Here is a 27,245-nt window from a genome sequence, read left to right as displayed (position 1 = left end):
ACAAAACAATAGATGCATTCCAAATAAAGACAGATTATTGATTTCAGGGAAGGCTATAAATGCAAAAAAATATATATAGATAGCAATGCAATGGCAATTTTATTTCTTGAATAGTAAAAATAGGTTATCAGTGCTATTTTAAGGCCACAGAAACCATAAAAATTTAAATAAAGAAAATTTAAAACCTTGGATCGAAAGAAGAGATTATTTTCTTTCACTGAACGCACTAGAAAGTGTCGACGCTACAAAAAATGTGAAGAAAATTTATAGGATGAGAGAATTAATTTTCACAAATGTGCTATATAAATAAATGAACTTGAACTTGAACTTAAAACCTTGGATTGCCCCCAGTACCATCATGCTTTTCATTTAGGCCATTTGTTAGGAAAAATATCATTTTGAACACATGTATTTAAAATTAACTTGATCCACATACTTTTAATATCTTCGGGTTACTTTTTGTGTGTTCTGAGAATTAATTTGTGAACTTAGTAGTCGGGGTATGATGAATATAATCATGACTGGCAAGTCAAATACAACAAGTCTTTTTAGTGTTAATTTATTTCAAATAACAAGTTAATGCCAAACATTAAAACTGATACAAAATAAATATAGTTAATGGAGTACCATACAACTGTTTATATGTAAATGCATCATTTTAAAATCCATAAGCTCTGTGCAGATTAAAGTGTTGAACAGATGCTGTTTTTTCCTTGTTTAGTCTATGTATAGCATTAGTTAAAACACTATATCTAATAGCATTCCTTCCTTCACAACATTAAAATGTAAATGTATGGAACTGTACCAATCAAGATAAAAATCCAGTAGATAAATACAGAAGGTCCATAAGAACAATATAGCTTTAAGCTTAGAACAAACATGTGAAACATGTTACAACATATTTCTGTCCGGACAGTTTTACTAAATGGGGAAAGGTTCATATGACCTGTGAATATAGCTGCGACAGAGTACAAATGAGAGCACAAACCAAATTCATTATGATGAATTGCATTTATAGTGGTAATATCTTTTAACACTTGTCAACATTAAAACAAACTTTCAGCTGTTCATGTTTCTTAAGTGCCCCATATAGATATAGATGTAAGTCTCTCTTTAATAGCATCTCCTGATATTACGATCTGCTTAACTAGACAGGTTATGGCAAAAACAGTAACCGTAAAATCCATAGGACATATTCTACGTCGGTCATTGTAATCTTTGATACAGTTACAGTTTTCTATTTAGATCAACAGATAGACACAACAGTTGAAATCATACAAATCTGAATATTAAATCACGATGACAGCTAAAATGGAATAATTGGATTTAGCCACATAAAAGCAGGGCATGCTTTCTGATTCAGAGTACTATGATTGTCAGTTAACCAAACCACATCTACAGTATTAAATCACAAAGACAGGGGAACCACTGTACTCATAGAAACTGAAGCAAAAACCTGAATGCGCCCTCTTAGACAGACTTTTTGAAGTTTAAAATGACTAAATACCAGTTTGTTGTCTCAGGCAATGAACAACCACATATCTTAAAGTTTACAGCAAAACTATATGAACACAAGAAAAAAAAAATGGTCAAATGAAACCTTCAAAAGAATGTACTACATGTAGTCAAAAGCAATAGTTGTAATTTCTACAGTGAAAAAACAAATTTTAATGGTCAGGAATAACACTAAATAATGGAGAATATTTTGGACGTTTTCTTTCCTGTGTGTTAATGAAGTGTCTTTTCATCTATAAAAACAGCAACTACAGGATTTCGTAGCTTCTTCAATATTTTAAATTGTTCCAAAAGCTATTTTAGCATTGAAAATTGTGGTGGCACGGCAAAAAGTCACTCTGCATGCAGCATAACGGAAACAAAAAACCAACAGAAAGAGTTTGTTTGAGACTATTCTATGACTGCACACAGTTTGAGTGCCGCTGGCTTCATCACAACAGCTAGTCAGTCATATCAATCATTTTGCAACTAGCACCAATACATCAACGTCCAAAAAGTTCTTCTGTTGGAATCTAAGAGACACACCGACACCCTACTGGGCCTGAAACACATTGATCTTGCTAGTGTTTTTCAGAGTCTGTCGACGGTTGCAAAACCAGACCCGAACCACCTCTCGGTCGTAATTCAGCTCCTTGGCGATCTCTGTAATCTCTTGGCCGGTCGGAAGGGAGTTTTTCTCAAAGTAAGTGTTGAGGACCTCGATGGCCTGCGGTGTGAAGCTGGTTCTCCGTTTGCGCTTCTTGGAGGGTTCTCCGCCCACAAAATCCATCAGGTTCTGCTGACCTTTCTGATTCCAGAGCTCAGCCTCTACCAGCCAGCGCTCCAGCACGGGTTTCAGCTTCTGGGCACTTTTAGGAGTGATGTCAAGCTTCTCAAATCTTGAAACAAGAGAGAGAGAGACAAGATAATGAAGTGTAGTATGTGCATGTGAGACATTGAATGGATATTGATGGTTGATATATAAGGGATGTGTACCATTTTAATGAATAAATATAAATTCTTAAATCCCAAGATAGCTATTATTAAGATACGCTGTTTCAGTTGATGCATGAATAAAACCTGACTAGACATTTTAATAGTGCACCTCCTGTCCTATAATTACAATAAGCTTTGTGTTTTGTTACTTTTAATAAGAAACATAGTCTTACATTTTAAATTCTGTCAATTTTATCAGGAAATTCAAACATTAATGCCATTTTGACTCTCTTTTATGTAGTGTGACTTCAGTTCAAACGGCAGTGGAGCACGAGTGAACGTGTTCATCCCTTCCTCTTTCCTGGTAATTAGCATAAAATAAACATGAACGGACATTTCATGTCTCATGTTATTGCTCAGAGTCATTCCATGTCCACAGCTCATTAGTTCACCAGTCTAGAGAAGAGCATTTCACTAAATATATGCACTACATTAGCATATAAGTATTCATTATATCTTACTTAACCTGTTAATAATGTCTTAATGTTATGACAGACAACGTGTAAATGATTATATGTTTCATAATTAGATTTAGAAGTTCATGTAAATAAAACTGCAATTTACATGCTTACAATTTTATTTGTATTTTTTTGAGTGTTGATCATCATAACTATAAATACACGGCAGTTTACTGTAATAGTTTGGGCTCTGTTAATTTTAACCATAATGTGTAAGTAATAGGGCTCCATAAATAGTTTACAACATTAGCTAAGAAATATTTTTTACATCATTAAATTTAATTCTAATTATATTTGATTATTTGATTTGATTATAAAACATAATTCTAATTATTTTTGAAGACAGAGCCACAATATGTTCACTGTTCAGAAATGTATGTTTCCCGTGCCACACTGTACCAAAAAATGTACAGAACGGGGATTACAAAAACCTAGACACGAACTGAACAGTCCATTTTTGTGTACCGTTTCACCCCTAATATATAATCTATGATTCAATGTTGGATACAAAGAACAGCCTTGTGTTTCACTGGTTACTTTTTCTTCCTTTAATGGCACGATTTACACAATCTAAATTAAGTGGGAGTGGTCCAAATTAGTCATGTAAGACAAATAAAGAAAAACAGAGACTACTAAGGAAATTTAGAAAAGAGAATAACCTGCATATGGCTGACTGACTGTAGGCAGGACCCTCCGTAGCGGTGAGAGCCTGGCCCACTTGAGTCTGTGTCAACCCCAGAGAGAGCCGTCGAATCTTAAAATTCTTGGCAAACTCTCGGATCTCCTCCAGATTTATGGCCTCTTCTTCGTTCACAGCAGACTGCGGCTCTAATGAAAACAAAAATTGAATCAGGACTTCTGGATCCTCTCCAGATCATAAACAACACCAGTAATTTACCCTCGAGTCACTGAAACATCAATCTTCATAACTCAAATCTGATCTGAAAACACCTTACAGAATTGCTCCTATTCAAACGTGTGACAGAAGAAAGATGTAAATGCAATATTGCAAACATTACATAAACAGTGAAGTACCAGTGAAACATAAACCTACTGCTGACAAGCTGCCCCACGGTAGGCATGTCTCCACAGGCGATGGCACCGGCAGAGGTGAGGGATGTCACGGATTTAACCACTTGAGGCTGAGGAGCAATGATGACTTTAGAAGGGGCCACTCTCCCAACGGGACCCTAGAGAACAAATCACAGTCCATCAATAAATATGACAAGCTTTTTACATTTTCTGGAGCATATGTACAAAACCGGCACAATTCATAAAACAGTATTCAGAACATAACATAGTATTGTGCAAGATTCTGTAAGAAAAAAACCTTTATTAATCAATAATCTGCCCATGTTATGAATTTTAGTGAACAGGATTAAAAGCTGTTAGTTTTTTAATGCCACTAGTGGTCATTTAAGCTGGAATCTGCAATTAATTGTAAGTATGGGTACATTTTTGGGGGCACGTTTTTCCAATGAGCCTATGTGGCATTTTTAAATGGATGCTACAGTGTTCAGCTAGATGGTTGCTTAACAGTTGCTGGTGTATTCGGATTGGTTTCTTACATGTTTAAGAATAAAAAAGGATATATTTATGCTTAGAAAGTACAGAAATGCCACATAGATGACTAAATGTTAACTGTATGTTTACAGACTAATGAAGTGCCACAGGTGGCACCGCAGTACCGGTGTGGTGGTCTTGGTGAGTGTCAGGGGCACAGTGGCTTTGGGGAGGACGGAGGTGGCAGCGGGGGCAGCAGCTGTTGGACCGTTTCCTATCGTAGCAATGATCTGGCCCTGGGAGTTGAAGAACAGCTGTGGAGACACGGTCTGGACCTGCAGGCCTTGAGCTGGTAACGCAGAAGCTGCCGCAGGGTTGAACAGCAGGGGAAGTGTTCCAATCACCTGAAACACAGGTTTAAAAATAATGAGACTTGTATAAAAAAAAAGTGTAAAGGGCAAATTTGTCTATTAAATTAATATGTAATGTAAATTACAAAAAAGTACATTTAAATGTGTACTAACCTGGCCCTGTGCATTGGTAATGAGTTGACCGGTCACATTAGACACAGCACTGGTGATGATAGGAGTTGTAGTTAGAGAGCTGATGAACTGAGGCTGAGCTCCCAGAGAAGCTGCACTAATCTGAAAAATAAAAATAATAATTTGATTAGACTAAATTCATTAAACAGTTATCTTTAGTAATGCAAGACTATATGCATTTCCTGAAAGTAAATGCAATTTCTTGTAAAACAGCAAAAGAGGTTTTAGATTAGCTTAGCTTTAAGATTTTCAAATTTTTCTAGTTTGCATATGATTTATGATTTTTTTTCTTATATATATATATATATATATATATATATATATATATATATATAAAATCTAAAAATGAATAATGAATAAATAATGAGCAACAATAGTTAATAGTCATATTAATGATTATCATTATTCATATTATTATTATGGTTTATAAAACAAAGTCAGTCTCCTATACAACTCTTAACAGAAGTATTCAAACATAATCGTTAGTAATCAGCCCTGGAATACTAAAACTTTAAAATATAGGCCTAAATAAAATCTATATTATTTCGTCTACAAAAGAATTTACAATAAAAGCTAAAATCTAAATATATTTTTTAAAAAGAATTGTTGATATGAATGCTGTATTCAAGAAATTACCTCTCAAATATCGAATACTAGACAATAAAACCTTTAAAATCAGTTAGTACCCCAAATTGTTGCAATATATTGGCCATTCCCATTTCAAATGTCTTAAAAATGCAATTTCTCACATATATGATACAATTAAACCCAAATACATGTTTGTATCCACAACAGAAGTGCTCCGTACTCACAATAGCAGGGTTGATGGACAGGCCTGCAGTCTGAAGTGTTGCGACTGAGGCACTGGGCTCTGACACTTTCTGAACAACAGACGCAGTGGTGGCTGTTGTGGTCTGGGTTGGCTGCAGAGCAGACACCTGGGGCTGTAGGACCGCCTGCGCAGGTGACTGCAGCTGCGTCTGGACAGAGTTCAACACAGTAGCAGCTGGAAAAGAAAAAAACAAGCTGTTGTATCGAAGTTTCTTTCCTCAGTAAAACACATTGTAACATTAAAATTGTATTATTATGAAATACTGACTGGCCTAAACAAGTCACCATTTCATGTAAACATCAAATGCTGCCCTTACTCCATGTATTTTAAATTGAATTCCATGGCAACAGGGTTGTTACAGTGAAGAAATTTTCCCATTTTTCCTCGCTTTTAAAAGTGGGATACACATTTTACTTTCACTTTCAAATTGCAGCAATTCAGCGTAAAGCAATTGCTTGTTTTTAGCTCTTTTGCTCACTTTCCTTCAATTCCTTTCACTTTTAAATATCTTAGAACGCCGTGCGCATTTTACTTTCACTTAATTAATTTAATTAGTGGCAATTCGGCGTCCACTGCTTGAAAACAAAACAACAAAATACAACGTCAAACTCCCTTTAGCCTATATATAAAACATATAACTTTTATTAACAAAACAAATAAAAACAGACCATGCTATTAGGCTTTGCCTAATATAAAATAAATAACTTGCATAAAGTTTAAATAAGTATACAAAACTGGAAATAAGTAAACATGTATAATATATAACCAAATAAATAAGAAACGCAGGACGTTTATTAGCAAGATGAATAAGAAAGCTTGGAGGCACGGCATACACTTTGACCAATTAAATAGGAAACAAATGTTTAAAAAAAACCTTCCAAAATCACCTTAGATGAACGGCAAGTCAACAGGCTTTTCAAAATCTAAAATATTGCCAAAGAGACACTATTGCATTCCGTCTTCGAAACTAAATCATCTGCCATCGTCTTATCTGTCTCACCTGAGACGCAGGTCTCACTCTTCTTGTCTATATATTATTATATATTACGATACAAAAATGAAAACAACTGTGGGGGTAGGGTGCCACGGTGGGCAAGTGATGTAACCTGTGTTACGGCTTTTCTACGGTATCACCTTCAGCACCGTCTATCGCTGCAAGCCTAATGAGCATACTACCTTGCAGTCCTGCAAATGGCAGCTTCAGCAGTCCTCCGGCAGGGCTGGCTGCAGCAAGACCAGGGAGGGTGGCGACAGTGGCGGTGGGCCAGGTGAGCACTGCCAGACCCCCCTGACCCCCTACAGACCCGGCCATACTCAGAGGAATGAGCAGGGGCTGACCCAGAGAACCCTGCTGTGCAAGCATGCTGGTCATCAGAGAGGCCAAACCATCCTGGGTCAGGACCTGGCGGTGTAATGGCATATAGATTTAATGAGAAAGGTTTTTCAAATGTTTTGACGTTCATAGGTATTTTGCTCACATTCTGCACCAATGCTGTTACTGTGACCTAAAACTATTGTGAATCAGTTTTGTTATGTGAAAAAGCTGAAATGATATTAAAAATAAGCATCAGATGGAAAACACTTTGATTTAATCTTCACCTTGGCAATGAAATAAACAGGCTGTTTGTCGATTTTAAAACAAGGCATCATGCACTAGCCAACTTTGTAAATGGTTAAAAAAATATAAAAGATTTCAAATAAAGGGATGGAAATCAATCATCTCAAATCCACAGAGTGCTGAATTTTGTCAACTAGTGACAACTCATCCAGACTAAAAAAAAAAAAAAAAAAACCTTTTGCAAAAAAACGTCATGTGGTCAAGTACTAAAATTAGTCAAAGTAACTAAAAACTAAAATTACCAAAACTAAAACTAAAACAAATTAAAGCTAAATAAAAATTCATTAAACATAACAAAAATAAATAAACACTAAAAAACTAAAATAACAATATATACTTCAAAAACAAAGCTATTTTTAAATACGAATAAATATTATAAATGGTATACAAATAATAATAAAATAATAACACTGATTTGCTCAATTGGGGATGTTACTAAAATTACTTAATTTAAAGCAGGTGTTTTAAGCCTTTACAGAATGAGCCATCCCTCACCCATCACAATTTTATATAAACACATTTTCTTATGTAAAGCATGCATTTTATCATGTCGTTAAATACAATTTTTGCACTACATAATACATATTAGATCACTTGTTAATGTTTGTTCAGAAAGTTAGAAACATGAACATCCATGAGTACATTCAGATATGACCACCAGAGTCATATGAGAATGATCAAGCGCTTGAGGCAAAAATGACATTGAAAGTCATACTAATATTTTACATGGGGAGCTCACCTGTGGGCAGGCCTGGACAGTGATGGGTAAGCTGGACTGAGGCTGGGCCAGTGACACACTGATGGGGGCTTTGGAGACCACGGTCTGGACTGCAGGTGCTGAGACCTCCAGAGACACTACATGCAAAGAGAGAAAAATTAGATGAATCCTTAAAAAAAAAAAAGAAAATCCAGGACATTTCCAAGCATGACAAACATAACAAATGGTGATGTCTATTTTAAGCCATGCATTAATATGCCACTAAATGCCTCTTTGATGGTGGTGGCTTTGAATACTGGGTTGCTATGATACCAAACTAATATGGCTATTTATATCAGTCAATTTGAATAGTCTCACCAGCTGTGGTAGTGTTTGTGGTTACTGGACTGTCCAATGGAGCCTCCTCAGCTACATCTAGGATATGAACAGTAGCCTCCTCGCCCCCTGACTCTCCCTTCCCATCAGTCCCCGAAGAGGACAAGGCTGTATCCACCTCCACTTCCAACACACGGATGGTCTCCTGTCCTGACATGACAATGACCTGGGGGAAGGGGGTTAACAGGTTATAAATGCTCTCCCGTCCGGAGTTATGAGGGGCAGTGTTGACAAGATGAAAATGGATCATGGTCTGTTATGGATGAGTTCACACACCTGTGTGCATATTCTGATCTCTCAGACATTTAATTATTAGTGATGTTTGCGGAGCAAAAGAGCATGGAACTGCTGGGGGGCGGGGCGAAATATTGAATATATCCAATGAATTTACACATTTTTAAGTATTAAAATGTTTTAGTAAAAATTACACGTAGTTAGGTAAATATTGCTTTTCTTTACTATCCAGTATTATACTAGTGCATACAATATACCACACACACACACACACACACACACACACACACACACACACACACACACACACACACACACACACACACACACACACATATATATATATATATATATATATATATATATATATATATACACATACACACACATCTCATTCCTTATATCTTGTTCCTTGGGTTCATTTATTGAATAAAGGTTAAAGATAACAGTTAACATACATAAGTTGTAAAACATACGTTTTTGCGATATCACCCAGCCATACTTGCATTTAACAGCTGTACAAGAGGCTCAGTAATTTGAAAAAAGCCAATAAGGTAAGAACAAGTAGCAGAAGATGCTCAAATACGCTAATAGGTTCCCATGAAGAACATGTCAACTTTGTTGTCAACATGAGCCTTTGAAATCCAAGCTAATTTTGCTGTCCAACTGTGACACTACGGTTTAAAAGTTTCTTTTGGAATATCTTATTATCAACTTTTAAACTCTATTGTATTATTGTATGTCACAATTTCAAAGCTTTTGCAGAGATTAAAGGGGTCATTTGATGCAATTTCAAGTTTTCCTTTCTCTTTGGAATGCTACAGGCTGTTATTGCATAGATAAGTTATCCTAAAGTTGCAAAGACTAAAGTTCCAAACCCAAATCACTGAAAAGCTGGCCAATCAGCGTACACCTTGCTTTTCAGAAACGATGAGCTTTTGTTTTAAAAACATTTCATGTTTCAGTCGAGATCAGAGAAGCATCACAGGTGCAAATGCAGGGCTCAGGCAGAGATGGAAGCTCAGCTCAGCGCAGCACAGAGAGCAGTACAGAGGCAGGAAAAGGTGCATACCTGGTCGTCTTGTGCTGGGAATTTCAAAGTGCAGGAACCTAAAAGCTGAGAAAACACTTCTGCAGTCAGACAGTGAATGGCTAAAGAGAACAGAGATGCCAAGCACACATTAGGACACAAAGAACCAACCAAACAAGGACACAAGTGACATGAGTACAGCAAACAAACAAGAGCGTCTGACCAAAAACTGGCACAAGCGATGCTTTCGGTCAACACCTCACCACCAGAAGAGAATTGCTTGTGCTGTGAACGTAGACTGAACACTCACACACGTGGGGCATGAGGCTGGATATGTGATGAAATGTTAAGGTACATCCGTGTTTTGTTGTATCTGCAATCTGTTACACTTCATGTAAGTAGTGAGAAACGTATGGAAATTATGACTTGACTCAGGAGTACCTGTTCATTGACAGTGAGAGGCGCATTGCTTGCAGGGAGATCCTCAGTGTCCATGATGAAGTCTAGGCTCTGAGGAGATCACTGATTCTGCATAGTGGTTGAAGGGGATGTTACCAGCTCCACAGTACCACCTGAGACAAAAAAATAAAATAAGCTGGTCAGCACTACATACCAGTAATCGAAGAATAAACTCACCATGACATGAAAGTTGACCCCATTTACCTCCTTAATACACATTCCTGCTCTTATTCCAAATGACTAATCAGAGCATGTAATTCCAAAATGTAATAACTTGATCTACCTACGAAACAACTTTAACATTTACTTTTCATCAAGAGCTTTTATATTTTCAGCCCCTTCCCTGCAACCACCTACTACAGACAATTTTTCACAATTCAGGGAATTCCTAGATAAAATGAAGTCCTGTGCCACAATTTTAATCACTGAATACTCCATTTCAATTGGAAATGCTTTACAATATGTAAGAGCATTATTTTAAATATTGTTATAAAGGTCAAATAGTTCTGACAAAATCCCATTTTAATCAGAAATACTTCAAAGTATGTAAGAAATCGGACAAATAGTTCTAATAAAAATACATAATATGAAACAAAAAATCGGTTTTAGGTTATAAAGGTAAATAAATATGCACCAATATATTAAGTGCAACTAAATCTGACAAACATCAAATTTCAATCACAAATACTTCACATGGAAAGAAAATTTTGAGTTAAGTTATTAAGGTAAAAACTGCTATGTGATTGAGTGCAATTAAATCTAACAAAAAATTTAGAAAAGGGACCTTTCATAATTTTCTTAAAAAAAAAAAAAAAACATACAACATTCCAATAGAGCCCTTCACAGTTAATGGCATTAAAACTACCAGGTTACTTCCCACAATATGAATACCTACTTTTTTTATATTTTACATTTAAAATATGAAGGTGACTAGCAGCTAACCCTTCCAAAAAGTTTCTGCTAGAACACCATTGTTTCTGCAGTTGTTACTGCAATAATTATGTGATAGCCATCAATGTCGTTCAATAACATTATACATTACATGCATTATGTTTTACAGTAATAACATTAAGTATAGCAAATACTCTGGTCTTTTGGCGGGAATTATGATTACCATAGTAAATATATGCGAGGCATTAACCAGATAATCATGTCGTAGTCTATGACAGCCGCTCTCAAGGTTGTCAACTTAAATACTTGAACCCAGGTACCTCAGAAATACGTAAACACAGTTCTTAAAGATTTGGTACATTATTTCCGTGCATGTTCGAATGTCATAACTGTGCAAGTGCAGTTTAAGGTGTGTGTCTTGCATTATAAATTTGCTCATGTAATTATCCAAAAAAGAAAACAATAGAGCATTATGTAAGCCTTGCGCATTTTCACATCAAGCAGGCCTGTGAGGTAACGTTTCTAATGCAGTCCTCCCAACACGATCACAATGCAATAAAAACTCCCCTCACGGGACACACACTTCATCTACTTATCACACTCCTCACATGCCAATATGCCATGACTCGGGAGGGCATTTGATGTATTTCCTTTCTCTTTATCATAAATATATAAATTATGCTAATTAAGACCATTGCATATTAACCAAAAACTCATTTCGAGTCCGCGAGTTCGTATTGCGTTGTGCAAAAATACGTGCAAGCTGTGATCATATTCACGACTTACCCGCTGAAAGCTGGGGTATTTCCTTTATTTCTCCTCCTTCGGCGAGCTTTGCCACAGTTTGTTTTAAATATGCATAATTAAAAATTCATCTCACAGCTTCCGACGCGCGCTACGAATGCACACAAAAGAGCTATTTGCATTGATAAGGAGGCTCGGGAAAGCGCTGGTCCTCTTTATAACTAAATATTTAATGACGTCTTTCCGTTAACTGTCGTGCTGGTGAAGCAAGTGTGCCTTAATAGCCAAGGTAAAACCTTATCTGCAGAAAAGTACCGAAAAATTAACACAATTTTGCTCTTTTGCACTACGTCATGAACATAATTTATGCAGGCCGAGTCTTGTATTGAAAAAATGGCGCTGGGTCGACAGAACGAGAGCGATGGCCGTCTTAAAGAGACAGTACACAATGTTACTGCAGTTACTGCACTATTCAAACTCTTGATTCCAACTGTAATATTGCTACAGAGTGAAGTTGTTCTCTAATAATAAAATTACTAATATTAATAAAGAGATAAATTTATTTGTATTAATAATATTTATAAAAAATATTATTTACATATACGCATTTACCAGCATGTGTGTTCCCTGAATTTAACCCGCGACCTTTTGCACTGCTATTATTTTTATTACTATTAATATTATTACTATTGCTCTGTTTCTTCAGAATAGCAATGTGAATGGACATTTTCTAAGAATTTAATATATTGACATCCATGTCCTTCCACCTGTCTTCCTTGTACCTCTTAAAGTCTAAATGAAATAAAAAAACATAGTCATATTATATAGTTCCATGTAAAATATTAATAAACAAAACAAAAGGGGTAATTAAAATATTAAATGCAATTATTACAACTTGCTCTACCTGGCATTTTAGCCCTAACAATACTGGATTCCTTTAGCAGATGCTTTTGCCCAAAGTGACTTACTGTTACACTTGGGCAAGTCGTGGCCTAGTGGTTAGAGAGTTTGACTCCAAACCCAAGGGTTGTGAGTTTGAGTCTCGGGCCAGCAATACCTTGACTGTGTTGCCCTTGAGCAAGGCTCTAAAACTGCTCCCTGGGCACCGCAGCAAATAAAAACATGCAGTCATATTATATGGTTCCATGTAAAATATTAATAAACAAAAGGGGTAATTAAAATATTAAATGCAATTATTACAACTTGTTCTATGTGGCACTTTAGCACTAACAATACTGGATTACTTTAGCAGATGCTTTTACCCAAAGTGACTTACACTTACATTTACACTTGGGGAAGTCGTGGCCTAGTGTTTGACTCCTTTCCCTAGGGTTGTGGGTTCGAGTCTCGGGCCGGCAATACCACGGACTGCACTGAACCCCCAACTGCTCCCCGGGCACATCGGCATAAATGGCTGCCCACTGCTCCAGGTGTGTGTTCACTGCTGTGTGTGTGCACTTTGGATGGGTTAAATGCAGAGCACAAATTCTGAGTATGGGTCAGTCATGTCACTCACTCACTTGAATGAGAAATACTAAATGCAAATCAAGAAATGCAATCATAAAGAAAAAAGTTTGGCTACAGCCCATCTATTTAATCTTCAAGAACAATTCTTCCTCTGACTCTTCCCCAGAGAGGATCATTTTAGGGAACTGCAGCCAGATGCATCTGATGCATTGTTATGTGAATCTCTATTGTGTGATGATCTAATTTTTTTTTTCTGTGAAAGCTTTAAGCACACCACTAAATGCATTCAAAATGAAGTAAAGAAAAGTCAGATGCATACTGATGCAAATGCATATGTGATTTACAAGGCATCTTCCCATTTTTTTATAACGAACTGGCTTATAAAAAGACACAGTGTCTCTATACACACTCTATGTCTTTCCTCTGTTGCCAAGCCAGCTGGCAAACACTTCTATTTGCATGCATTAGCAGCATATTGCCATGGAGCTCAAAGGAGTACTGGGATTGCTGAATACAGATGAATCTGTGATTAGGTTCACATCCAGTATTCAGGCCCCAACTAATTTACTAATGTACATCTGATATAAAGACATATACATTGCAAACAAAAGTGTTCATTAAAGTTCATTCAAGTATTTAAGTTGACAAAGCTCTGCTCTGTTTTATACTTGTATAGATGCAGGGCCGACACTAAATGCAACTTTATACTACCTAAAGAGCCTGTGGGCCCAGCCATAAAATTTCATAAACTACATTTAATTTAGTCACAGAAGTGCAAGACAAAATTTGGATCATCATTCCTATTCAAATTCTGATACAAAATACATTGGCTTGGATTCTGCAACTAAATTAAACAACCTTAATGAAACATCTGCTCTGCTTGGCATACTTCCCAGGGTCTAATTATGCAATATTAATTTAGGTTCAAGTGTGCAGTATTGTTTCATACTAACTAACCCCATGAGTAGACAGTATTTCATATTACATGCTCATGTCAATTAAAATGTTATTGGCAAAGTAAAGTATAAAAATATTCACATCAAATTTTTAGGCAGATAGACAATAAATACTTAAGCATATAAACAACATACTTAATTGTTGACACTTGAGTAATAGCAGGGCATGTTATCTCACTATAATATATGGGGTAAGAAGTCAGAATGAAACCTGTCATTACAGAGAACTGTAATTAATAAATGGCATATTCAATTATCACATATGCCCTGGTTTCACAGACAAGGCTTAAGCCTAGTCCCCAAATAAAATGCATGTCTGTGAAACCAGGCCATGAAAAAGCATTTAAAAACTTGCCCTGGTCTGACATTTATCAAAAGGACCCTTATTCTAAAAACACATATTAGAATATGCATCTGATTTTCTTGAAAAAGCACCTTTTAGTCAAAATCTACCTTGTCTGGATGTATGCTATGTAGTTTTATTATATTCACACTTGTTTACCCAATGTTGATTACACAAGTATTTTATTTTGATTTAATATCCATTTGAACTAGGCTTTTGAAACGGACATGAAAACCACTTTTTGAGAAAACACACAATCGTGTAACTGGACTTTTGACTCAAACTCATTTTCTATTATGAAAGGGGTGGACTTTGTGACATTCCATCTGTGACACCTTCCCTACATGTAAATGCAAATATTTTACATATTAATATGTAAAATTTAATATATATTCTGTTGTTTTATACTGTAAACATAACGTTTATTTTTATAGTATAAAGTGGGGCTTACAGAGACTTTCGTTTTGTAGATAATGAGTCACGAGTTTCTCTTTAACAGGGAGTGGCGTCCAAAAACTGATGCGTGCGTGACGTAGCTCCTCCCAACACAAATATACTCAAAGCATAACCCGACGAAAACAAGGAAGTAACGAGGAAAAAAGACGAGGAACTTTGACTAAACCTTATATTTATTGCCAAATAAACGCCGAATTCGGTCTGTTGAATTTCTCATCCACTAGAATATTTTACCTACAGTGAAGAACAATGAACAACAAAGGTAAATACGCGATCATCTCCTCTCTTCTGCTATTTTGCTTAGCCGCTTCCTAGCAACTACCAATGGAGTTAGCCAGCATAACTGACTTACATAACAAACGATTTTACATACTGAATTCTTATCGATTATGTGCCAAAAACATCTGCCATCGACTGTGTCCCGACGGACACTGTTATATTTAACCCGGTAGTGTCTTATTTTAGCGGACATGGCAATGTTTTGGATTGAAAACAGGTAAAGGGTGACTAGCTAGTCTGCTACAGCGCGATGACGTGACCAGAAAGGTGACCTCGTTAAGAAAGCGAGACGCTTACAGCATCAGTTAAATCATTTAATTAATCTTATTTAAACGTGTTTCATCAATATACTTTCTGGTATCCACTCAAGAACAATTTGTCTTATTTTCTATTGTAATTTAGCGGTCTTGTTTAGCGTGCCTTTTTGTGTCGTTTGTTTGTTTGTGTGGCTTGATGTTATTTATTGTAATACATACGCTTCCGCATCCATATTTCTTATAGTAAGTCATTTGTCGTTAATCATATCTGTTTCGGTCAATATCACAAAACCTTTAAATAACATTTCTGGGTCCTTTTTTAAGTCTTTAGCCAATTTATTTAATTTTTTCAATTTAATCCACATTTCAAGCATGTGTACTTACTTTGGTTTAAGGAAAACCGTTGAATGGTTTTTCTTGGTCATCATCTTTAGTACAAAACCAAAATATTGCTGGCTATTTTTACAGTAAATCAATTTAAGATTCTGTTGTGATATTAATTTTAAACCTTTAACTGTCTGTCTTCTTTTCCCCCCATTGGTGTTCATGCAGGTTCATATCCTCAAGCTGTTTACCCTCAGCAGAGCACAGCACCCGTTTACCCGCCTGCTATGCAAGTCCCTCCTCAGGTGTCTCCATATCCAGATGCCCCTCCTCCATACTCTGAGGTTACCAGTGCTAAATACTCTCTGTCTGCTCATTCAAATGGGTCTTTCCTATTCTAGTACTATATAAAAAATATACAGCATGTTTTGGAAGCACTTTAGAAGCATTTTCAAAAATGTATGCTCCCTTACTCAAGACGGCATGCTAAAGAGTCTTCTGAGAACATGAATCATTTTTGGAAATTGCGCTTGATGAATCATCTGTTGTGATGTAAGTGTCGCCACTCAAACAGACAAAGGCAATTTTAGCAATGAGTTAGTCAGCATGAAACTCCCAGAAGAAAGAGGTATTCTATCTAGTATGCTAGATGTATACAAATTAACTTGATTTTGAGAGCATTCATTACTGTGATTTTATCATGAATTTAAAACCTTAATAAAACCCTAAATTGTTATATAAAAATGCAGCAAAAGTGATAAAAAAACAAAACAAAAAAAACAATCATGTTCATTTCATTATTCATAACTTTAGGCTGTTATACTGTTGCAGATTTGTGGTTATCTGCATTTTAAAATGGCTTGGAGTGCAGCTCATTTAAAAAAACCAAACCTTTTTTTTACTATAATTTACGATTTTTACACTTTGTGTATGTTACCCTTTCGCAGGTTTATCAGCCCAGGTATATGGCTCCTCCCCCAGCCCATGGACAGATGCCCCAAATGACCTCAGCTTACCCTGGTACTCAGATGTACATGCCCATGCATGCTCAGTCTGTGCCAATGGGGGCCATGGGCCCCAGTGTCCCAATGGCATATTATCAGATGGGGCCTGTGTACCCCCCTGGTTCCACCGTCATGGTGGATGGTGGATTCGATGCTGGAGCTCGCTTTGGGCATAGCACCAGTACCTCCATTCCTGTGAGTATTCCCAATAAACATCCAGGAAATAATATGCATTTATATTTAGCAACCTACAATTAAAGCAATAGTTCACCCTAAAATGAAAATTTCCTTAAAATCTACTTGCACTCAAGCCATCCAAGATATAGATGAGTTAGTTTCTTCACAGATTCGGGGACAAATTTTCAAAAACACATGCTCCCCAATAGATCCTCCGTAGTGAATTGGTGCCATCAGAATGAGAGTTCAAACAGCTTATTAAAACATCACAATATTTCACCAGAAACGCAGATGACTCCAGTCCATCAATCAATCTCTTGTGAAGTGAAAAGCTTATTGTTTGCATGCATATTTAAGCACTGCGGTTTAAAAACACGTGATTTTAATCAGTTGAAATGCAGTCAGCAGTGAAAGAGAACAAATTTTGCTATACTCTAACTGATTATGCACATGCGTACTCAGAGATGCGCATAAACATGAAGACGCTGCTCATAGAGCGCAGGAGTATTGAACGTTATTTTTGCCGCTTTGTAGGTCTTGAAAGGTTAAATACACACACTTGTGTGTCAAAATGCCCATCTTTGCAAGAATCGTAAACACAGTAATTAATGTCTTAAGTGAAAGCAAACAGCTGAGAAAGAAAGCACATGTTTAACAGTACAGGTCCTTCTCAAAAAATGTGCATATTGTGATAAAAGTTCATTGTTTTCCATAATGTAATGATAAAAATTTAACTTTCATATATTTTAGATTCATTGAAATATTTCAGGTCTTTTATTGTTTTAATACTGATGATTTTGGCATACAGCTCATGAAAACCCAATATTCCTATCTCAAAAAATTTGCATATCATGAAAAGGTTCTCTAAACGAGCTATTAACCTAATCATCTGAATCAACTAATTAACTCTAAACACCTGCAAAAGATTCCTGAGGCTTTTAAAAACTCCCAGCCTGGTTCATTACTCAAAACCGCAATCATGGGTGAGACTGCCGACCTAACTGCTGTCCAGAAGGCCATCATTGACACCCTCAAGCGAGAGGGTAAGACACAGAAAGAAATTTCTGAACAAATAGGCTGTTCCCAGAGTGCTGTATCAAGGCACCTCAGTGGGAAGTCTGTGGGAAGGAAAAAGTGTGGCAAAAAACGAGACGAGAAGAGGTGACCGGACCCTGAGGAAGATTGTGGACTGAGTCTGGAGTAGAAACATCCAGAGCCACCGTGCACAGGCGTGTGCAGGAAATGGGCTACAGAGAAGCAGCACTGGACTGTTGCTCAGTGGTCCAAAGTACTTTTTTCGGAAAAGCCAAAATGCCTGAAGTCCAGTGTCAAGTACCCACAGTCAGTGATGGTCTGGGGTGCCATGTCAGCTGCTGGTGTTGGTCCACTATGTTTTATCAAGGGCAGGGTCAATGCAGCTAGCTATCAGGAGATTTTGGAGCATTTCATTCTTCCATCTGCTGAAAAGCTTTATGGAGATGAAGATTTCATTTTTCAGCACGACCTGGCACCTGCTCACAGTGCCAAAACCACTGGTAAATGGTTTACTGACCATGGTATTGCTGTGCTCAATTGGCGTGCCAACTCTCCTGACCTGAACCCCATAGAGAATCTGTGGGATATTGTGAAGAGAAAGTTGAGAGGCGCAAGACCCAACACTCTGGATGAGCCTAAGGCCGCTATCGAAGCATCCTAGGCCTCCATAACACCCCAGCAGTGCCACAGGCTGATTGCCGCATTGAAGCAGTCATTTCTGCAAAAGGATTCCCGACCAAGTATTGAGTGCATAACTGAACATAATTATTTGAAGGTCGCCTTGTTTTTGTATTAAAATCACTTTTCTTTTATTGGTCGGATGAAATATGCTATTTTTTTAGACAGGAATTTTGGGTTTTCATGAGCTGTATGCCAAAATCATCAGTATTAAAACAATAAAAGACCTGAAATATTTCAGTTGGTGTGCAATGAATCTAAAATAAATGAAAGTTAAATTTTTATCATTACATTATGGAAAACAATGAACTTTTATCACAATATGCTAATTTTTTGAGAAGGACCTGTATATTCATATTGGATCAAGGCAGCTCTTAAAGTGATAGCATTCTTGCTGTCACTGTCATTCATGTTAATCAGACAACAAAAGAGAGAAAATCTCTCACTGCTCTTGACTAAATCACTCTTGCAGCTTTAATAACAAGAAAGATACATTTAATTTACACAGTGAAGATTATGCAGTTTTTATACATTTGATTACTTTATACTATATATGTAGTATTTCTTAATTATTTATTCCACTACTGTAGTTTTTAGTCCTATTGCTTGTAATTAGTTTCTTATTCTTATTTAATCGCTGTATTTACTTATCTTCAGTTCACTTGAGTGTTTTTTTAAGTATTTCTATTATCGTTTTTTTGTGATACTGACACGGGTGACGAATTATGAAATTTCTATGGTTCTTATTTAAAGCAAAAATAACTATATTGTGATATATACCGTTAACGTGAAATAAAATGACTTCTAATGTGATAAGTTTTTGGTAATATCACCTACCCCTACTTCTAGCTAAATAGGAGTCCATAATTATTTATAATGCCTTCAGTGAAAAAGTCATCTTGTCTCAATCAGGAGAGAAATATGCACAGATCAAGCCGAATCGGTTTACAACAAAACTAGAAACAAATAAATCTGTGGATTTTGATGTGAGAAGACAACGGGATGAAATTACCATCGTATTTTTGTCAGATGTGATGGTTTAGTTAAAACATCTTGATGGTTTTTTTTTCTTATAAACATGCAGATTTACACAAGATGTCACCTGATGGACTGTGATCTTTCATCAGCTTTTTGAACTCTTGTACTCAACTCTCAGAACAAGGTTTTGAACAAGTAATGAAATGCTAAATTTCTCCAATTCTTTTTCAGTGAAAAAACAATCTATATATCTTGGAAGGCCTGAGCCAAATCCAGTTTTTGTTGGAGGATCGAGATCGATTTAAATGAACAACGATATCAGTGGCAGTTCCTTATGATTTATTGAGATGTGGGACAAAACATGACCTACAGTTTTACCTTCTAATAGTTTCGAAAACGTCCATCATTTACACTTCTAAATTAATCAGAGAAAGAAGCTGTTGGTTAAAAACTACATTTTGTTTATATTTTTTGATAATTTAGCTTATTATTATTATTATGTAAATATATATTTATTAGGTATTGAAGATAATTGCATTTAATGTCATCATGACATCAAGTATGATATGATACCATCACCCAAATTGTAAAAAAAATTGTTTGGTATTTTTTGATTATTTCCCTCATTTTGAGCGAGCCATTAAAATCAGAAACTCCGCTGTCAACATGTAAAATTGGTGATGAAAAAAAAAAAAAAAGATGAAAACATTAGTTCTAGTTTTCATTGAATTGAATTTGTCAATATTTCGGAAGAACTTTTGACACGAAATGTTTTCATATCTGAGAGTGTTGACACGTCACAAAAAAGAGTAAGTATATTAATAACAATAAGTAGGAGGTTGCCCTAAACTAGTTTACAAATAAATAAAAAAACCACAATATTTCCCCCACTATTCTGTAGCTTTTGTCCTTCAACTCAACATTCAGTGAGAAATTCCTTGTATGTTCAGTCTGTTCTGAGATCCTTTAAGTCATGACTTCACAATTTTCACTTGGCATAGACATAACTGAAAATGTAGCTGATGAAATATGTGTTTGATTTACATATTTATCTTCATATTCAAGCCTCCACCTCCTGGACACCTCCCCAACGCGGCTCAGATGGCAGCCATGCAAGGTGCAAATGTTGTGATGACACAACGCAAGGGCAACTTTTTCATGGGTGGCTCCAGCGGCGGTTACACCATCTGGTAACAGTGAGCACCCCCCTGGGCCTGGACCGAAGCCCTCCTTCCTTCTCCTGGTTCCCTTTACCTGTTCTCCCACCCCTGCCTCCCTTGGGGCTGCTTGGCTAAGCCACAATACTGATTTAATCTAATGGAATGTAATGTTTTAGAGCCCCTTACTCAAGGTACAGTACGCCGCTATTGGTATAATTGTGTAATATCACAGTTATATAATGTCTAACATAAATATTGTGTATTCACAATTAAAAAGTGCACAATAATTGTAGGTTTAACTTCTAGTGATCATTTATACATTTGCCATAATTTAGAGTATACAACTTTTAAGGTGAAGGCCAAGCCATTTTTTCCTTTATTGACACTGGCGTACCTCTTACAACTTCATTTTTAAAGGACATTTTCTAGTTTTTAGTTGTCTTCTTGAGCCAGAGATCATGCCAAGAGAACTGCCGAGAGTCAGTTTGATCATCTGTGTAAAGTAGCTATGCACTTGAAACTTTCTCTTTGAATAGTATGCTTATCTACACCTTTCATTCGTATCATTATTAAGGTCTTGTCAGATATGTATAATGCAGATTTAAGCACTATCAAAGAGACAGGTGTGTTTACAAATTCAAACAGCGGCGGCGTATTGTACCTTTGGGCAAGCTTATATAAATATTATCAGGTGCCAAAACTGCACCATTATTTAAAAGCAAAGGAATTTACACATGGGTGAACCTTAATGCAGTAAAAGAGAGAGTGAACAAGATTAACTAAACTGGTTCAGAAAAGTACGTTTTTTTTTTGTTTTGTTTTTTATATTTTCCCTCCAACGTCGGATACCCAGAGCTGTACGTATAGCAGTTTCACCTTGTTTAGCATGTGTTGTGTGTTCCAGCTATATGTGCTTCTACACAAATCTTTTAGGCATTTTCCACAAAGGTAAAGCTATTTACAGAGGCCAGGGCTCAATCAAGAGACCATTTATTTTCAGTATTTTAAATGGTTTGGCACATCAAGCTTTTTTTTTCTTTTTCTGGGAGGCTGCTTGTACCAAAGATCTGGACAAGAATGCACTAAAAGCTTTCTGCTTTTTGTAAGTCTTCTGTCATAGTACATCTGCAAACAGATTCATTCTGAAATAAACAAACAAACAAACAAACATCATATTTAGATGATGGTGAATACTTTCCAGGCAGAGCACAAGCCTGCTGTGACTGCATTTTCTAGGGGTTTGTGTTTTAAAAATATATCAATGTTTCCTAGTTGCATCTTGATGTTTCTGCATGCACTTTTCAGTTGTTTTGTTTTTAATAAAGTGTTATCATTGTTAAATTTTTTAGGAGTACTACAAAATTAATTTATGTGCACTCTCAACCAATTCTGAAATGTTTTTGCAGCTTTCTTTTGTACATATGCTTTTAAATACAAATAGCGTCAGTTATACTTGTTGCTGCATCGATGATTTTTTCAAAGCAGTGCGGTGATACGTAGCAGCATATACAAAGGCTGAGAAATTGTGGTGTTGATTTGTAAATGTTTCGCAAGGGATTAAAGTTTTCCTCTCTCTCTCTCATCTGTAATGTGTTTAAGAAATGTTTCGCATTAACATTACCTGATTTAAAAAAAGGACAACCTCACATGAGTTACACCAGCAGTTGTCACCACTGCTTTTTTTTAAGGAGTGCATGATAAATATCGGCCGATAATTATTGTGCATCTTGTCAGTATAGCCGTTTCTCTGAGTCATTCACTTTCGGTGTGGATTTGCGCAGCTTGTCAGTTAACAACGGCTCTGTGTAGTAACAGCTGCTCTATGTGAAATCACGCACCTAATGGAATTTACCGGCTTTACTGACGAGATGCGCATTAATTATCGGCTGATATTTATCGCACACCCCTTTTTTTCCTCGCTTCTAATAAATTAAATTGCAGCCTTTTCTTCTTCGACACTACAACACATAAGTTCCGTAGCAGTTATATGTATTAGATGTGACTATAAATCTATAATGCTGCTTATTTTGCTAGATAGCACAGAGGTGAAATGCTTATAAATGCTCACTCAAATTTATTCTCCACACATTCACTGTTATCAAATAATTCTATCTCTTAACTATACATATTTTCTGATTTAATTAACAAAAGAAATAGGAAATTTTATACTAGCCCGGCAAATGGGGCTCATTTTTAAGCTTTACATATATCAGGTGCATCACTGGGTATCCGACACTTCAGTACAGTTCTAAAGGTTTTGCCCATTTGAATACAAAAGACCATTCAGGTAGATTTTCTCTCTGCAAATAAAGGAAAAACAATTTTGATTATGTTGGCAAGGAAAAAAAAACATGCCAAGTGTGCTGGCATTGCCTTAGCACCATTTCTATTATTTTCTGTGATGTAGGTTTCTATTTTAGTATGGAACTTCTGACCTGGTAGTTTCACATTTATTCCTAACCTGACTTTGTCATTCCTTATTTAAAACTCATTTCATTTATTCTTACTTCGCTAGGAAAATAAGGCAAAAAACATGAGGGCAAAGCTTTCAGAACTCAATTCCTGTATCAATCTTATCGCAGCATTTTATCATGGCATGTGGCACCGTGTTTTTGTGTATGCAATGTAGCGGATACACTGCTTATCTTGAGCCTCAATACCATGACAGTCATGGATGGTATACGTCTATGTGGGCACTGCAGTTCAGGGAACCCTTTTGATTTTTTTTTCTACATATATATATAATATTAAAAGATTGTGATGGGTTGTAATGGATGCATACTGAAGCATCAAGGAACAGAGGTCCTTCCTAGTTTGCTACATGACAAAAAGGTCTCCAATGAAATTGTGGTGCACTTAACTTTTTTTATACTAAACCTTAAGTATAAAACAAAATTTAGAATAAAACAATTTTGAATTTTGACAATCTGTGTTGTATCATGTCTTTCAGTGGTTCATGTTTATATTTTTGTCTGCTGAGTTGTTTATTCAGAGGTTTATCTACAGGTTAAGACAAATGTTTGACTAAATGACCAATCACTACCAATCCAAATTTAGTCAAAGGCAAGATTGGAGATTATGGGTTATATTGTTGTCAATCACAATCCTAATCAAAGGAATAATAGAATTTAAAAATCTAAGAAAATATCAGTTTTGCACCGAATTGATTTCAAATTAAATATCTATTTTGGTTTTACTAGCTATATACCAGCCACTTGTATTTGACATTGTATTATGTGTTATATCAATAACTACAGTAACATAAGATACTAGATACTAATAATATACATAAGATACTAATGTAACCCTGCACACACACACAAAAAAAATCAAGTATCATATATGCATCTGATATTATGATCATCATTTTTGTTTTATAAATAATGACAGAGGTATTATATTTGGCACTGTTACAGCAAGCCTATGTAACAAAAAAATATATACATTTAAGTGATAATAATAATTAAAAAAAACTTGAATCATAAAATGTCAATAAAAAAAAAAAAAACGTGAACGTTTTACAAGGCACTTATAACATCAAAAAATTATGCCAATAAATAAAAAACTAATTTGTAATAAAAAGCCAGGCAATATGATCAAAGGAAAAAGGCATATTGAAATGCCGCAATTTAACACTATATTGATTTATAACTGAATAAAACCAAATTTGTACAGTGCCTATAATGTTTGCCATTTGATTGAGGTGCAGTGCCACTTATGCAACCTGAACTCTAATAATAGCTGAACATAATCCAATTATTACTGATAAAGTATTCATTAATAAATCTTGTATATGAACCTTCATGTAATTTCTGCTGAAGTAGCGAGTTAATACTTTTTTTTAGTGAACTATAAACTATATACAAAGCATAACAAATTGTCAGCAAAAAAAAAAGGATTGTCCCAGTAACTTTACCATACGAAAACTGATGGTGAGCTTATTGACGTCCTGAATAAGCAACTTATCCTCACAAAAAACCAAACTCAATCCTTTCTCCTTTCAACTAAACATTCTTTCATAGATCACAGACCATTGGTTTATGACCCATAGTACTGATCATGGGTTAAATCCCTCTGATGCCAACCAGTTCAGATGAAGAATTCCTTCTTGTTGTCAGTGACGGTGTCGTTGTAGACCTGGTCAGGGTCCACACCTGGAGCGGGCTCACCTGCGGTTCGGTAAACACCCTTACTGTGGCACAGGTATCTGTACAGCAGGAATCCACAGACAACAAGGGTCACCAGGATCAATGCAATTACCACTAAAAGATAAAAAAAAAACTAAATCATTTCGCAAGCAATATGCAATAGATCAAATATATACATTTTATTATAACCCCAAATCTGGATGCAAACTGAAAATTGTGCATGATGATTTACCTAAAACCTGATCATTTGTTGGCACATGTTGCAGATCTTTAATATGTAGCATCATCATAACACCTGGCTTTAGTCTAATATCATGATCTGCACTATTACACTAGAAGTCAATTACCTCCGATGACAGTCGTGTCTGTCTGAGGTGGAGCTGCAGTTGCTGATGTGACATTTATATCTGAGGAATAAAAACAAACGCACTAAGAATGACGCACTAAACCCGAATGTCAAGATTACATTCACTGAAATGTGGAATTACAACCATTTCCAGCTGGAGGAACTGTTTTGTTGAAGAGTAATCAGATTAGCAGGAATGCAACATGGCACCAAGTTAGGAATTCACTGTGCATAGATTTTATTTAATGCTTACGTACAGCCTCGAATGAAACATTTCAAGGCCCAAATGAGGTCAGGTACGAGTGTACAAATAGGCTATTGTATGCTAAATAAATTGTGTTAGTGCCAAGATTGTTACACTAGTCTATTATAATGTTTAGATTCATTGTTTGATATATGACACACCCAAAGCCTGTAAGGGAAACCTTTAATGCTCTAAAAGAGGTTTACTCTTTATATTAGAAGACAAGGTGTAGAACTTACCAGCAGGTGTGCTAGTCATGCTGAAAGTCATAACTGAAACGGACACCTATATGGAGCAAAATAAGCCTTGTTGACTCAATTCAATAACAAAAATATATAGTACCAACTGTGTTTTTTTTTTTGTAACAGACGATATGACTTAAACATTAACTAAACGTGGACAAACATGGCTGGGTTGTGAGACATATGTACAGTTTGTGTCCCATTGAGGCTTATCGGAACTGCTTGAAGAGAGGGACACTTGTATGTGGAAGGAGGAATAAAAAATTGTGTATTAAATGTTCAGGGACTTAAAATCATCTTCTAGACATTTCTATATTTTGGGAGAGAATAAGTAATTTGTAAGAACTTAGGTCGACCCACTTTTCAAAATATATCTACAGCTATACATTAAATGTTAAGGGTCATTCTATAAAATGGGTGTTTCTTGTATGATGTGGTAAATTTTCAAACATTCTGTCAGATCATTTTATTATAATTATGAGTGAGTACATTTTAAGCAAATTTACATCATTAGAGTATATGCATTTAATGCATTTTTATATATGTTGGACCACAATTAAGCCTGTTTTGAAATGAAACAGTTTTAAACTTTATACTGCCATTAAAAATGTTTTATTAAACAACAAAATTAGAAAGATAATTTCATGCTGATTCTGTTTTACCACACAAAATGACTTGCATTATTATTATACACTACAACGACTATATACGATGCATTCACGGGTGGAGACAAGTCAGATATGTTGCATTCGCTTTTTATTAACTGAACTCATATTTACACAAACGCACCTTTTGTCGAATGACCCTTAAACTCATAAAATGATTTGACAGTAGCCTTGAATCTCGCTTCCTAAATTGAATTAACTTGCTTTCTTACAAATCTCGCAGGGTTCAAACACAAAGCTCATTTTAAAAGGGCTCTCGTCGTGATGTAGGCACACTACACAGAAAGCTAGAAGTGCTGCTGTAAATAAACACGACCGGTGAGATTGCTTGTTTGTAACTGTTAGTAGAGACAACCCAAAACTGTAATCCTCACGATTCCATCTTTTTGTTTTGATCGATTGTAGTCACACACTGTGAACAATCACTTCAAAGAGTTGTGAAACTCGTAATTTTACAGCTTTTCACCCATTTGAAACCATCAGATCTAAGTTTCTTCCAGCCCAGCGGGAACCGAAAAACTTACCTGTTTGAGTGTCAGAGTCGCGGATAAACTACTTTTAGTTAAAGATGCCGATCAAAGCGATAAAAATT

General features: G+C 36.0%; 2 protein-coding genes across 9 annotated transcripts; one reads left to right on the top strand and one right to left on the bottom strand.

The window, feature by feature from the left end:
• Positions 1 to 543: 543 nt before the first annotated feature.
• On the bottom strand, positions 544 to 16,177 carry LOC113065569 (POU domain, class 6, transcription factor 1-like). 8 transcript variants are annotated; one of them, XM_026236908.1, is made up of 12 exons: positions 16,037 to 16,177; positions 10,242 to 10,372; positions 9,843 to 9,887; positions 8,519 to 8,702; positions 8,183 to 8,298; positions 7,002 to 7,227; positions 5,806 to 5,999; positions 4,976 to 5,095; positions 4,637 to 4,855; positions 4,003 to 4,138; positions 3,608 to 3,776; positions 544 to 2,393 (listed from the first exon to the last, which is right to left on the bottom strand). In XM_026236908.1, exons 2-12 carry the CDS (start codon positions 10,293 to 10,295, stop codon positions 2,048 to 2,050), a joined length of 1,809 nt encoding a protein of 602 aa, XP_026092693.1. In that variant the 5' UTR covers positions 10,296 to 10,372; positions 16,037 to 16,177; the 3' UTR covers positions 544 to 2,047. The 8 variants fall into 8 exon arrangements, with proteins under 8 accessions (XP_026092693.1, XP_026092692.1, XP_026092695.1 ...); XM_026236907.1 differs by lacking the exon at positions 16,037 to 16,177 and adding an exon at positions 11,937 to 12,305; XM_026236910.1 differs by lacking the exon at positions 9,843 to 9,887 and having other exon boundaries at positions 16,037 to 16,176.
• LOC113065571 (DAZ-associated protein 2-like) lies at positions 15,188 to 22,687 on the top strand. The gene is made up of 4 exons (XM_026236916.1): positions 15,188 to 15,378; positions 16,205 to 16,320; positions 16,924 to 17,175; positions 20,914 to 22,687. The coding sequence occupies exons 1-4, from the start codon at positions 15,366 to 15,368 to the stop codon at positions 21,040 to 21,042; spliced, it is 510 nt and encodes a 169-aa protein (XP_026092701.1). The 5' UTR covers positions 15,188 to 15,365; the 3' UTR covers positions 21,043 to 22,687.
• Positions 22,688 to 27,245: the final 4,558 nt, after the last annotated feature.

This window comes from Carassius auratus, chromosome 48, assembly GCF_003368295.1.
Source record: "Carassius auratus strain Wakin chromosome 48, ASM336829v1, whole genome shotgun sequence".
In the NCBI taxonomy this organism is placed as follows: Eukaryota; Metazoa; Chordata; class Actinopteri; order Cypriniformes; family Cyprinidae; genus Carassius; species Carassius auratus.
The sequence above is the reverse complement of the archived record's forward strand: the minus strand, read 5'-3'. Positions and strand labels throughout refer to the sequence as shown.